Source organism: Gallus gallus, chromosome 1, assembly GCF_016699485.2.
Source record: "Gallus gallus isolate bGalGal1 chromosome 1, bGalGal1.mat.broiler.GRCg7b, whole genome shotgun sequence".
Taxonomy (NCBI): Eukaryota; Metazoa; Chordata; class Aves; order Galliformes; family Phasianidae; genus Gallus; species Gallus gallus.
In genome coordinates, this window is record NC_052532.1 from 76,007,981 (window position 1) to 76,023,430 (window position 15,450).

At 39.0% G+C, this 15,450-nt stretch overlaps 1 protein-coding gene across 10 annotated transcripts in view; it reads left to right on the top strand.

The window, feature by feature from the left end:
- Positions 1 to 15,450, top strand: part of RIMKLB (ribosomal modification protein rimK like family member B) — a 70,611-nt gene that overhangs the window by 53,056 nt on the left and 2,105 nt on the right. For 6 of the 10 annotated variants that reach the window (XR_003071581.3, XM_046899094.1, XM_040648300.2 and 3 more), the window contains 2 exons: positions 308 to 488; positions 1,176 to 2,895. Coding sequence is in view for 6 of the 10 variants with exons in the window: in XM_046899094.1 (XP_046755050.1) it covers positions 308 to 464 (157 nt within the window). In the remaining 4 variants the exon portion in view is untranslated. Of the gene's footprint in view, positions 1 to 307; positions 489 to 1,175; positions 2,896 to 6,032; positions 6,139 to 15,450 lie in introns of those variants that run through there. The other 4 variants (XR_006931015.1, XR_006931017.1, XR_006931018.1 and 1 more) reach the window with 2 other exon arrangements.

Genomic DNA, 15,450 nt, shown 5'->3' on the forward strand with positions numbered 1-15,450 from the left:
GTATTATAAACTGCAGTATTTATAAACCAAATTTTCTTTGTTTTGAGGGTGACTTTTGGAGTATTCTTATGGTGAATCTTGCTGTTGGAATCTCCAAGCCTCTCATATTTCTGTTTTTAGTTGAAAAGATTTTATTTTAGTTATTCATTTAAATTGATGGCAGAAATATGATGCATGAATTTTGGATGGGTTTTAATGTTGCTCTATTATGTGTGACTTATTCTCCCCCCGCCCCCTTTTTTTTTTTTTAACAGAAGTATTTTCTAACAGTGTGCACTTTCTTACTGTTCTCTGCAACACTTTTCAGGAACCAAAAAAGTCAAACAATCCAGAGAAAACCTTTCCTTCTCCCCTTTATGATGGCAAGAACGAGAACCTATGAAAAGTCCTTGAGAATGTTCCTTCCTAAACTTTTCTTCGCAGTAATGGAAGTGGGTAAAATGGTAAACGCAGCAGTTCAGTGACATCTAAAACCGCCCTGTTGTCAGGTAAATTGACTCTTTTTCTGGTCCTATTATAACCTTCATAAGTTTGGTAACTTGTCTGCCTTCCTCTCTTCCCATTTTCCCTATTGGTCCATTTTGGTCAACCTTCTTGAATGATTTGTTTAACAGTGTAATTTAGATAAAATTCTACTTTTCTTGTTCATTTCCCCTTGTTCTACATGTTTACCTTTAAGAAATCTGTTACTGCCCTTTGCTTTACTCGGATGAGACAAGAATGAGGACAGGTGAGACGTCCTCTCATGTAGATACCTGTAATACTTTCATTTCAAAATTCAGTAGAGTGGAGTTCAGTGAAGAAGACAGAAGGGGGGCTGATTCCTTCTGTTTGTGAAGGATGAGGAATACACCTTATGTTGTCTTCACTGATAGATCTAAGAACTTGTACAATTTATCCTTCTCTGTTAACTCCCTTCCTTAATCTCAAACCACTTTAAAGGTTTATGTGTAGAGGAGAATCTGTACTTTATACACAGTGATAAATATCACGCAGTTGGAATACATGACTTAATACAGGCTCTCAAGTTTCCTGTTGTGGTATTTTGTTTCCCATGACGTGTAAAAGATTTATTGCTCTTTTACATTGCTATAAAAGATTATTATATATGCTCATTTCAGATGTTTTTTCAACATAGGTTGTTCTAAAAATAATGCCTCCTGTTTATTTCCAAGGAAACCACAATGGATGTAAAGAACACAATAACAGTAACTCATAGAGCAAATCCTCAGCTTCAAAATGCTGTTTTTCAACATAGTCACCATCAGTAGTCTATCCAGGTTCCAGGAAATCTGGAAAGATCACCTCCTTCTCATTCCAAAAGACAGTGCTCATCACAGTGCATCTTGAACTTCCTAGTTTGATGAGGATTTCACATGTTGCCACTCTATGGACTGCAGTTTTGATTCCAGCTCATAGTGGTGGCAGCACATCTCATCACCAGTAATGGTGTGATCTGGAAAACAGTCACCTTTAGTCTCGTATTGCTTCAGAAGGTCCTGACAAATTTGTGTATGGTGTTTTTTCTGTTCCTGCGTGAGCATCTGTGAGACCCACCTGGCACAAACTCTGCAATGTTCCATTGTTGTCGCCATTGTTTCAAATGCATTGAAGCTCATATTCAGCTCTGTTCAAGTCCTCTGGTCATAATATTTTGATTCACGTGGATGAGAAGAACAAGATACTCTTCATTTTGTGGTGTTACAGCTGTTCATGGCTGTCCAGAATGTGGCTTGTCTTTTATGTCACTATAGGCACTGCTGAAAAGCACCCCCCCGCCACCTCACTGTGCTAACATCCCCTGTTGATGTCTGTATACGTGCAGCAAGCATTGATGAATGTGTGTGTGACTTTTTCTGTATATGGAGGAATTCAGTTCAACACTTGTGCTTCATATGCACTTCCACATCAGGTGTCATTTTGTTGGACTGCACCTCTGCTGCTATCTGTCATCACATGGTGACAAAATGTAGTGGAATATTGGCAGGAAGATTCAGCCTCTACTGCATACCACCACCATCTACTTCTGATGTTGTGGGCCAACGTAATAAAATAGGTGACATTACTCTTGGAACAGCCTTCACATGTACATTAATTACTATTATCATTAAATAATCTACATTTCTTAGTGTCAGTATACATTTTTCTGGAACATAGTGAACTTGTCAACACTACCATAAATTGCACCTTAGGTTTAATGTGGGAGGAGTCATTTTGGAGCCATATTTTGCTCTCAGTTATGCTGAGAAAAACATGGAATTGCTCTGTGTACATCAGTGGTGTGATGTTCAATTTCACTAGTATAACTGAGTGTACAATTTATGTCTTTAATTTTAGTTTTTAGATAATTGTGCAGACCTGTAATGTATTCATGTTACCAGTGGTTTTTCTTTTCAGCCACACCTACTACTTATATCTCAGCACTGGCAGGCCTTTGCCTTTATTTGTATATGTTTTCATGAATCAACATCTGTAGGATACAGATGTAATGCTTTCAGGCATGAGGTTGGATCTTTTGGGGGGAGAGCTTTGTGGGTTTGTAATAGTGTCTAAAAAATAATATATTTTCCTCAAGTTTGTTCAAGAAATTCTCATTAGCTCATAATTCCATATTTCTAATTCTACTTCCTTGTGTGTTACTTAAAGATTTTCTTGGAAGAAATACAGTACTAGTTCTTTGTAGTGTTTGAATGTTAACTTTTTTGGGAAGATTGATGAAAATGTATTGTATTCTGCAGAAATTAATTTTAATGTTGCTTAAAGGATGATTTTACAGATTGTGCTCCTTCCTGCTTATGGAACGGCTTTCAAAGCCTTCTATTGATTCCCACTGTTTTGCCCGAAGTATTAAGAATCTTGTAGAATATGAATAAAACTATGACATCTTAGACAAAGGATGATGATTACGTGAGTGCCAAACAATAAATTCTTCCATATGCCCTTCTGCTGCAGCAGAATGATGAAAGTGTTAGGTGGCAGCAGCAACAGCAGAAGAAACTCTCGTGACTGTGACCTGAGACATCTACAGTATTAGGAAAAATGGATTGCAGAGTATTAACCCGGAGTAAGGGGGATAGAGGAGAGAGAGAGAGTCCGTGCACTGTCCCTTTTAATGCTGAGTCTAATTTACTGAATTAAAATAATTAAAAGACTAGCTGTAATACAGTAGAAACACAGGTCTGTCTGATTTGGTATTTGGTTACCTGATGTCTTTGTAGTGGTCTTTGATTTCATATTCCACATTCTAGTTTCCCCACTGTTTCTCTAAGGTACAGTACTTTTTCTAAAAAATTAAACTTCCCTAAAATTGCCACATCTTTAGTGTACTGAAAAGCAAGTCTGGAAGGAATTAATCTACTCCAGCAGTCTGCCTCACAGGAAGATAAGTCCAGGTTATGTATGCTGTTGATGACATGTTTGATTAACCTATTTTTAAAACCAAAGAATTAACAAGGAAAATTCTGCAGGCTTTATTTGTGGATTTGTATTTTATGAGAGGAAAAAGTGTCCTTACTGCCAGCCAGTGGTTAACCTTGTGGGCTGACAGCCAATCTACCTTTTGGATGCTTCCTTTTTTTGCCCATCTGGGAATGATACCTTTTGGGTGATTCTTTTATGTACTTCATATTTTTACATATCTTCTTGTTCTTCAGTTGTTTATCACAGTGATACTTGGTGGTAACTGACACTATATATGTGTATGTATAACATTTCACATCAAATATTGTTTCCTCTGCATCTAAAGCCTGAAGTCATCTGAGCATGATCTTATAACCTGGTATTGCCCATATTCGTTCTTTCTGTGCAAGCATAGCTTACAAATCTATGTAATAAGCAACCACCTTCATATTCTAATGACACTTTAAGAAAGGAAGATTTTCTTGTAGTACATGATGGTCAGTTGAGATTTAAGGACAACTGCAGGGATTCACTTGTAACACATGAACAGGGTTGGCTCTAAGTCTAAATGGTATCCTCGAGCCATTCTAATTTTGTGCACTACAATGCAGTAGTGTGCATTTATTCTAATGGAACTAGCTGCATTTTTCAAAATCCGTATATAATATTTCCTATGCATAATAAGTTTCTTTGAATCTTTTCCCACCATTTCTGAATCCTGACCTCTTTTTGGTTATTTTAACTAGTCATATCAGTAATTCCAAACTGGTAAGTAAAGAAAATGAATTCCTTTTAGGTGGGTATACCAGCCATTAGTCAGTTACAACATAAATAAGTTCAAAAACAGTATAGTTGCCAGGCCAGTATCTTCTGCCATATGTCTTGCCAGTTAAGTTTGTTTCTTCTTGCACAGTTCTGGGTACAGATGTATGTTTTACAGTCCTTACCTTTGGTCCCTTTTGGTCCCCTTACTCCCTCAAGCCCCCGCTGCGATTTTCCCAAGGGAGGAGAGTACGTGAATTAACACCATCCATTATCTCTCCAGAATATGCATACCCTATTCTTTAACCACAAACAGAAACTTATATTGTATCATGGGTTCTGAGGTATGTCCCTTTGGTACAACATTCTGCTACTTATGCAAAAACAGTATGTCATCTCCCACAATTCCCCCTTTCTTTTATTTACACAGTTATTGCTGTTTGAATTTTCTATTAAGTCGTGGTTCCGTAGGTGGCTTCCAGAATTGACAGCGTGATGACACACTTCTGCATACATGTCAGCCTGATCACCACTTTCTATTTCTTCTCTTAACATGAACATTTTGTCTGAATACAGTGATGGCCCTACCGACATCTGCTTAGGTGGGGTGGTTTTGATTAGCCGCTGGACCAATCCTCTAATACAAGGGATAATACAGCAGCCAATTGCTGTTAAAACTCTTGCTACCACAATTAAAGATGTGAGTATGGATACTACCACTCCTTTCCATTTACCAAACCAAGATTCCAACGATCTTGCAGTTGAAGTGTCTGTTCCTGAATTCTTTATGAGCTCATTGGCTAGAGTAGTGAGTCCTTGCAGTGCCCTAGTTATGGTGCCATCCGGGGCTGTATTGTTGGGAATAAGGGTGCAACACTGACTGCCTATCACCACACATACTCCTCCCTTTTCAACCAATATCATATTCCCATGCCATGCTACTAGTGGCATCTAATTGTTCTACAATCCCCTTTATAGCATTTCTTGTATAATTTATGAACCTCTGGTGATTGTAGTAAATATAATTGATCCATTCTACATTTTTATTAATAGTTACCCACCAAAACAGTGAAGACTCAAACCCTGCTGCAAGTTGGTTCCTTGCTTTATGTTTGTCAGAGACACCCCTGGGTACCCCAATAGAATATATATATATATGTATACATATATATATATATCTCCTATCAGCAAATGATACCCGCTAGATTTCTTTTGCTTCTTTTTTACATCTGGGGACTTTGTTTTTTTTTCTTTTTGAATGCCAGGGTGGATGGTGTAGCCAATTGAATAAGTGCATATGTACCTCTTCAGTTAGAAGGCGAGGTGGACCACAGGATTTTCCCTCCACAGTATCACCTGAGATCTGCCCTGGGGACTCTCAATCTTTAATAGTTCCTCACTACATCTTCTGCAGTTTTTAGGGTCTCAGTGCACAGAGTGAATTCTCCCAGGAACTTGGTAGCATTACTACCCTGCTGTGAGAGACAGGCTGTATGGTTACCAATGGCTGTAGATAACATGGGAGGAATTCTGGTGTCCCCACTGTGAAGAGAGGAGAGCAAAAGAGAGAGAGACTTACAGGTTTCATTCCCCCAGGCGGTCTTCTCCTGGTGGAGTGCAATCATACACTCTGTTCCCTGGATATCATTCATCCACCCCAATGGAAAGGGGACCACCTGGGCAACTGGTCGTCCTGAAGCTCAAGCATAACAACTGCTATGAATTGAGACTTTGGACTGTATATTTTATGCATTCTACTCAGGCATTCACATCCTCGTACTCTGTTTCTACCTGAAATGTTTGTTGGAATTCCTTTATTTTCTTAAGAGTTATAATGGGGTTATTGAGATGGTGCCCCTCTCCTTTTACAGGGTCCCTCTCTTCCTGGGTATGGTTAGTAACATTGGGCAGTGGTTTCCATACAGCTATCTTGAATCTGACCACTGGGTCTTTTCCTGTCACATCCACTCCAAAACCGTAAGTACGGTTAACAATTATATCAGCCTTTCCAATAGTTATCACAATCAGGTTGCACTGCAGGGGCTGGCAATTTGGTTGAACAATCCCTTTAAATATGCTGATTTGATTTTTTGAAGTCCTGATGGAGTTGGATGAACTTGGTGAATAAGTCCATCCATTATAGTTGGTCTTCTACCACATATTACTCCATCCTACATATCCATTCCTGATCCTTGGGGCAGAGGTATTTGTTCTCACTAGTTAGTTGTCGTTGAGCCTCCATATCTCCACAGGTTCACACCTGACAAGTGTCAAACTGAATGGTCTGGGGTACCTTGGTCTTGATTACATTTACCCGTAATTTCACTGGGTAGTCTGTTTCCTCTCTCCGTTTATCACCATCCTCCCAACCTATACTCCCAAATCCTTTGAGACAGATCATTACTACCACCAGTATTGCGATTTAGCCCTTTTTTTAACATATCGGTGTTTGGGGCTAGGAGTCAGAGAAGGGCTTTTTTTCTTACTGTGATTCATAGGGAGTCATCTGTAGTATGAACCTGCCAGTCCTCACAGTCTGAAGGTGGATTGGTGAGTTCTTTAACTCATGTATAATGAGTCTAACATTTTTCAGCAGTTTGAACAGCTGTCTCTGTGATCAGAAGAACTTGGAAGGGTCTGTCCCACTCATGCTGGAGTTTAGTTTCCTTCCAAGACTGAATTAATATCCAGTCTCCAGGTTGGAACTTGTGGATGGTGCACTCTAGTGGCATGGTCTGGGCCAACAGTCTCTGGTGTCTGAGAGAAGATAAAGACAACCCAAGTATATAGTTTTTGAAAAAGACATCTTTAGTTTCAAATGGGGGGACTCTGTCCCCTTTCCCAGGTAGGGTAATCCAAAAAGCATCTTGTAAGATGAGATTCCCACATCCTTTCATGGAGCATTTCTGATTTGTAGCAGTGCTAGGGGTAAGCTTTTAGTCTGTGGGAGGTTAGTTTCCAAAACCACTTTTGACAGATGTTTCTTTAATATCTGATTGATCTGTTTTACCTTTTCAGGGGAGGAAGGATGCCATGGAGTATGAAACTCCCATCTTATCCCTAGGGTTTCCATTATTTTTTGTAAGATATGTGAAGTAAAATTACTTCCTTGATTTGAGTCTGTATTTTCCACAATCCCATACCTGGGAATTATTTGTTCCAGAATTATTTTTGTTACTATGTTAGCTGTTGCTGATACAGAAGGAAGAGCCTCTACCCATCTGGACAAATGGTCAATTAATCCTAGTGAATATTTAAGTATTCTTTAGCAAATATTTAAACCTACTTTAGGTAATTTAGTGAAGTCTACTTGGATGCTCTGGAAAGGTCGAAGTCCTGGCTCTTGTCCACCCGAAGGTTGTTTCTGTAAAGCCGCCTTATTTATTCGTTGACATGTTATACAGCTTTCACATATTTGTTTAGCTATAGTATGCAGTCCTACACACACATACTGTTTTAATACAGCATCACACATTGCCTGGACCTCATAATGACTCCTTTGGTGTAGAATAGTTAAAATTTATCTCCATAGGACCATATGCACATCATGAGTCTGTATTTATAGTTTTCCTTGTTTTCCTTGTAACAGTTTTAATGCTTGATTTAATACATATAACTCACAAGTTTGAGCTGACCAATTAGCAGGGAAACTTCCAATTTCCTCAACTTTCCCTTCTGTCCCTTTAATGATTGCATAGCCCTTATGTCATCTTTGTTGTACCACTCTAGAAGACCCATCTATAAACAGCATTTCTCCTTAACCTAAGGGTATATCTTATAAGTCTGACCTTATCTTTGTTTGACAGTTGATTAAATCTAAACAATTATGTTCCACATTCACTGTATCTTCAGTTCCCTTTGATAAGAAGGAGGCAAGATTCAGGGTTGAATCAATGACTATAGTTAAATCATCCTTTTCAATTAATATGGCTTCATATTTCAGTATCCTGGAGTCTGTTAGCCACCTTCTTGCCTTCTGAGTAAGGATGTTCCTTACTTGGTGAGGGGTAACAGCAATCAATTGCCCTCCAAATGTTAATTTCCTAGTTTCTTCCACCAGTAAGGCAGTTGCTGCCACTGGCTGAACACATTCTAGCAAACCCTGGGATACCGGGTCTAGTAATTTAGACAGGTATGCTGTGGGTTTTCTTTTATCTTTCCATTTCTGGGTTAAGAGTCCCAAAGCAGTGCCCTCACTTACAGTTATAAAAAGATAAAATGGTTTATTCAGGGTGGGAAGAGCCTGAACTGGTGCTGTAACCAAACCTTGTTTCAATTTTTCCACCATTTCCCTTTCTTCTTCTGTTCAATTTAGTATGTTGGGTTCTTCCTCCAACAGTTTGAGATATAGCTTCTTTGTTTTCTGAGCGTATGCTTCTATCTACATTCTGCAATATTCAGTTAAACCTAGGAATTTTCTTAATTCCCTTCTTTGTTCTGGGGAGAGGGAGTTGCACAATTCCCTGAATCCTTTCAGGGCTTATCCTCCCTCCGTTTACCTTCAGAAATTAGATGTCCTAAGTATTCAACTTCTTTTTCCATATGCTGCATTTTATTTTTGGACACGCTTAGTCCATGCTTTCCTAAGAAATTTTAGAGTTCATTTGTAGCCTCTTTTACCTTTAATTTTTCTATATATTTTAACAATGTATATAAGATATTAACAAGTCATCTACATATTGTAAAAATAACTACCCCTTCTTGAGCTTAAAGCTATTTTTCTCCAATACGTGTCCAAACAAATTAGGTGATTCAGTAAACCCTGAGGGCAAAACAGACCATCTGTATTGTTGTTTATGACCTGATTCTGGGTCCTCCCATTTGAATGCAAAAATATCTCTACTATCTGGGTCCAGGGCCCAAAATACATCCTTTAAATCTACAGCACTAAACCACTTATGTTCAAAAGGGATTTTCCTCAAAAAGGTATCAGGGTTAGGAACCACAAAGTGGCGTTTTCTTACTATTTCATTAACTTTTCTCAAATCCTGTTCTAGTCGGTATGTCCCATTTGATTTTCATACGGGTGAAATTGGAGTGTTATACAATGACATACAAGGCTTCAGAAGACCATCTTTAATCAAGGTTTGCACAACTGGTTTCAAGCCCATTTTTCCTTCCAGAGAAATAGGATATTGTTGCTGTTTCACTATCTCGCTCCCCTCTTGAAGAGTTATTTTCAAAGGAGTCACAGTGAGCCATCCTCGATTTCCTTCTCTTGCCCAAACTAGTGCATTTATTTCTTCTTCGTTTTTCTTGGTTAATAAATTCATTGAAATGGCTATTCCCTTTTTGCAGGATTTCAACTGTAACCTTCACTTGATTATTAAATCTTTCCCAGTAAGATTGTTCCTGCTTCAGGCACATATAATAATTGTCCATTGACTGTTTTAGTTCCCCAGTTTAACTCAGAGGTCTCAAAAAGTGACCACTTCTACCCTCACTACTCTTAGAGTATTACCAGTCAAATTAAGTCCTGGTACTTTATAAGCTAAGGATGATCTGTCCACCCCTGTGTCTACTAAAAATACAACCTCTTCTTTATTAGGTCCCACCTCTACGTTTATCAAGGGCTCTTGGTGGGACCAATTTTCAGAGAGCCCCTGACTTCTCTTTTCAGAATTTATGATAGTGAATATTTTCTCTTCCCTTTTTGATTCAGGACACTCACATTAGAGATGACCCGTTTGCCCACATTTAAAACATTTTCTCTGTATCTGTTCTTGTGGTTGGGAAAGTGGAGTTTGCCACCTTAATTTTCCACTCCTGCTATCTTTTTCCTCACTGTTCCACCCCGAACTTTGTCTTCCTCAGAAGCCCTTTTCCTGATGGGTTTCCATTCTCTCTCTCACCACTTGATCTACTATAGAGATCATCTTTTTTGCTTTTTGTTTCTATCTTTCCTTTTCCTTTTTAAAATACTTTCTGTGCCTCTCTCGAAAGGTTTTCTAATAGTTGTTCATTCCACCCTTCTACCTTCTGAAGCTTCCTTTGTATATCATGCCAGACTTTAGTCACAAAATTGACCTTTAAGAGCCCTTGAACTACAGGGATCAGGATCCATCCCTGAATACCTTTGCTTCCTGTCTCTAAGTCTCTCCAAAAATTCACTCAGGGTTTCATCTTTACTTTGCAGAACGTCAAAAGCTTTAATAAAGTTCTGAGACTTGAGTACTGCTTCCTTATTTCCAGCTTTTATTATATCTCGCAAGTCCCTCATTTTAGTCCTGTGTGTTTTCTCCCACTCCTGCATGGTAGCCCATCTAATCATTCCCCGTTCTTTAAATAACTGCTCATTAAAGAGCAGTGGTCAAAAATGTGCTAATAACATGCTAAATTTTACTACTTTTTGTCTTTCCTTTGTTCCTTTGATTTATCAGTTGGATATGTATACTAGATATCAATACCTAGTATGTGGATATTCATAATTTGTATATTACTTTTTGAGTGTTAAACAGTACAGAGGAAACAGCATGATAATATGTCTTTGATGTTAGTACTGACTTGTGCTGTGATTGTTAGGAAGCGCTGGTATGAACAGTTCCCTTTTCACTTTTGCTGAATTTCCTCTTAACTGAAATTGTGTTTTTGTGCTGGCTACAGAAACTAAGCATTTGCAAAACTGTGGTATGCCTAGTGTAATGAGGTTTTGGAGTGGAGTATGTTTGTATGAGGACCCTACAGAGAGAGAGGTTGTAAATTTGTTTGCTATAAGCCTTTGAAAATATCTGTAGCTTGGGCATTCCCAGTTGTGCAAGATTTAAGCAGACAGCTGTACTTTTATCACAATATTTTTTATTTTTCTGGTTATTTTCCTTATTTTTTGTTTTATAACCTTGATTGCTTCTCCAACCCATTCTTTCCCCCTCTGTACAACTTGGTTTATCACTCTATTAGTTACTCTGTTATTACTCTGTTAGTATCTCTAGGTTATCTCAAGTTTATCACTCTGTTAGTTACTCTGTTATTACTCTGTTAGTATCTCTAGGTTATGTCAAGCTAGTGTCAAGTATCAGATTAGAACTACTCATCAAATCATCTTCCACTTTTCTCATCCCATACATCTCATCACTTCAACATTTTTCCAGGCATTCTACTTTGGAGGGCTTCCTCTGTTGAGATGGTAATGACGTTGAGAGAAGGAAGAGCATGCAATACCGTGACAAAGCTGTCTCAAAAATCTCAAAGGTGGAATCCATGGGAGATAGGCTGCCTTCTCTACTTTCTCCACACCTCCCCAGTTTTAGCTGTTGGTGTACATGTATGTACATGTTGGTGTACAGTGTGGAATGTGAAATACCCATTTGATTCCTTCTTGTTTTGCCCAGTCCTGTACTTCCTTACGTGAGAAATGGGAGCCATTATCACTTTGAATGACATCAGGGATGTTTTTAAACTAGGATGTTAGTCCTCTAAATGTATTTTGCCTATTTGCTTTCTGATGCTTGGTTGCTACAAGGAAGCCAGAAGCTACTTCCACTTCTGTAAGGTCATATTGATAGCCTGCTGAGGATTTGTGTGGTCCATTGTTAGCTGTGATTATCCATGTAGACCATAAGATTTTCCTTCGCTGATGTGTAGGGGTGGTGCCTTAGCAGGATGATCTGCTTGCAGTTTCAATCTGCTCTGGGGTCATTCTGTAAGAATAACTTCACAAATTTTCCTGTTTATAGGCTTGCCTCTACTCTGTGCAGCTAAGTGCTTCCTTGCCTGTGTGACCTAAGTTCTGATGTAACCATTCTCCCAACTGCTACCACTTAGGATCTAAGATAATTTTCCTAACTTTTGTTAACTCATCCACCATTATATTATTTTTTGTGGCTGGCTGATTATCCTTAGCATGGGCTTTTACACGTCTGATACTAAAAAGTGTTTTCCTGGCCATGTCTAGTAATAATTGCCAATTCTTTTTCCTCCACACTAGGGACCTACTTACTCCTCAGTTCAGGGCTTCCCGTTGACAGAGACACTATGTGACACAAGCCCACATAGTATAAGAATCTACATATATGACTTCTGCTCCATTTTGTGCTGCTAGGACAGCTGCTCTAATTTTTCCTATTTGTGTGCTACCTTCACATTCCTCTATTACTTGCTTCCCAGTAGTAATATCCAGTGCAGCAGCTTTATATTGCCATTTGCCATTTTCCCTATTGGCTGAGGCATCTGTAAACCAAATGTTTTCTGTTGGTGTACACTCAGTAAGGTGTGTTTCAACTCGTGAAGGCTTAAAAGGTCACTGTAATGCTAAAGATACATGTTTATATGCATCTGAAATTTGGAAACTTTACTGTGTCTTTCAACTAATTTCCAAATGGTGTGTTTTTGTGCAATTCCTTCTGGGGGAGCGGTCCCCTTCAGGATTGCTTCCATTCTGATTTGTACGGGCTGTTCCTGATATATTTTCTCAACTTGCTTAGCTGCTCAGACTGAAGATAGAAGTCTTTTTTCCCATTCAGAATATTGTTGTTCTGTTTCTTTAAATGTGATTCAACAAAACAATGAAGACGTTTTGGTGCACTGGGGCCAGTTTGGAACAGGTTACAGTAAGTAGCATGTTCAGCAAAACCCCATTCAGCTGTAACGGTGTTGAAGAGATGTATTGGCCTAGTGACTGATATGTTTTTAACTCTTTAGTTAGAGTTTTAACTGCCCCCCTTTGCTTTAATTTCCACTCGCATGGCTTGCCTTTCCATAGGAGTGAGTATAATAGACGGGAAATGATAGAAAATCCAGGTATATCTTTCCTCTAATGCCCCAAAGTTCCTATTAACGGTTGTAATTCCTTCCTTGATTGAGCTCTGTAATTTTCAATAGAGTATCTGGAGGAATCACTGCACTACTGTCCACCAAATGCCTAAAATTTTTACTTCTTTACTTGGTCCCTTACATTTTCCATTGAGATGGAATCTCAATTCCTGCTTTGTCTAGTGTTTGCCATACTGCTGCTTCCACTTCAAAGTCTCTCCGATTAGAGTATCATCTATATATCATCCTGAGGAAGTGAGATTGTCTATAAAAGTTCAGTGGGTCCAGCATGAGCAACTGTGGGAGAATGTCTATACCCCTGTGTGAGTCTGTTAAAGATATATTGTATTCCCTTCCAAGTGAAAGCAAAATTTTATTTATCTTCTTCCAGCAAGTGAACACATCCTTTACATCTAAAGCTGTCATCCACGGCTGTGTGGCTTCTTGCAAAGTAGTTGGCAGTGTTTGGGATGGCAGCAGCTAGAGGGGCTGTATTAGCAGTTAGGTGCTGATAATTGATTGTTAATTGTCACCTCCCATATGCTTTCTGGACTGGCCAGACAGGCGAGTTATATGGGGAGTGAGTTCTGGAGATAATTTATCTTTTCTCCCAGTCTGCTATAACTTCAGAAATTGCATTTCATACTGCAGTAGAAATTGAGTATTGCAGTACGTTAGTGATCTTAGGTTCAGGGAGTGCAGGGGCTGCATGAACCGTACACACTACCTCACCCTTATTCCTGTGGGGTTCAAGATTGTTATTTGAGCCCAAAGAACATACATACATACACTGCCTTTTGGCAGGCATTAGATTCACCCACTGAGGACATAAAATCCTAAAATATTTCCATGATGGCCTTTAATTGCAAAGTGAGTAGATGATGCATATTTTTCACCTGGGAGTTATAAGCTGACCCTGGTGGATTGACAACAGCACTTGCTCCATTCACACCAGTAATCTTAAACCTTTGCAATCCAGATTACACTTCTCGGAATCTTGCTATGTTAGCTCGGAATCTTGCTATTGAAATTTGGGCTCCCATATCTATTAGAAATTTCACCAATTGTCTTTGAGGACTTATTGATCTCAATATATGTGAGCCATCATAGTCTATCCGTTGATATGTCTCCACCTGCCATACAAGCAGTCCCAATTGCGAGCCGGCCATTACTTGTTTTTTTTTTTGCTTCATTCCCTTCAGTTTTTCTCTTAGGGAAAGAAGGGATTTTCTCCCTTTCTCTGAACTGGTGTTGAAGGAGCTGACATGCACTCCTTTCTTTCACTACTACTCAACCTATATCACTATGCCTGTATCATTTCTGGAATGCTTCAGTCAGACCCAAGATAATGCTAGTAGGCTGACCATGCATTGCAGCTCTGGGAATGCCTAGAGCTAATGTCCTTTTCCATAAATCGGTTCTCCATCCTCAAGATCCTGTTAGCGCATTTTCAAATGTATTTCCTTTTGGTTTACCCTCTGTTCCCTGTTCCACAGATCTCACCTTATGATCTCTACCCCAGAGCTTTAAACTTTATCTGCTATTGCATCCTCTTAGCCCATTTCATGACTGTAGTTAACAATGCCATGCATTAATTCTTCCCATGTAGGGAGTTGATGAAAGGTATTCTGTGCATTGTTAGCTTTTACTGAATTATGTTCTGTGTCTCTTGATCACATCCCATTTTATCAACTAGATAGGGTTTAAGGATAAATGGGGCTTCTCTAGTTCATGGTTTAAGCATTGTTAAATCTAATGGAGCAGATAATGGCACGTCATGGGCCCCTCCTTCCTGTAATGCTTGTTTGCAAGTGGCTTTTGTGAAGGCTGTGAGGAGCTCGCTTAGAGATTTAGTGGGAATTACAAGGGGTTCACCTCACTCCATGGGGCCTATTCCCCCAGTCCTATAAGCTACATGGCTGGTGATAGAATGAGGTGTATCTACAAGACCATGTCTTAAATTTAAGAAAACTGACGGACCTCAGTAGCTATTTGCTTCATCCTGACTCTCCAATAAGATGGTTTCCATCACTTAAGCATACTTGCCGCAAGTATTCTGTTTTTCTCTGCTATGTCTCTCTTGCAACTTTGTCAGTTGTATTGGATCCTAGGGAACAGTTCTCATAGTACATTGTGGCCAACCACCTTGGAGTGATATAGCTTGGTTTGCTTAGCAGTAGGGATTAGTACATTAGTTTAAGAACCAATATGTTAGTTTAGCAAAAGGAATCCATAAGTGATAGTTCTGAAACTTTCCATTTAAAAGGTGGGTGAACAGTCTTGTTTTCCCTAAATAATTTTGCACTGGGGACATAATAGAATACTTTTATTTTCTACCTCAATGATTTTGCCTCACAAGAAGTGCTGGAGTCACAACAGAATACTTTTATCTTTTGCCTCAAAATGTGCAAGGACATTTTCATTGGATTCCATGTACGCTGTTTTTAAAAAGTGGCTCACTGTGGCCTAATATGCAATGGAAATCTTCCAAACTGAGGAAATGTGGGTGAAAGTGAGTCAAAGGTTTCAGTGATGAAGCTG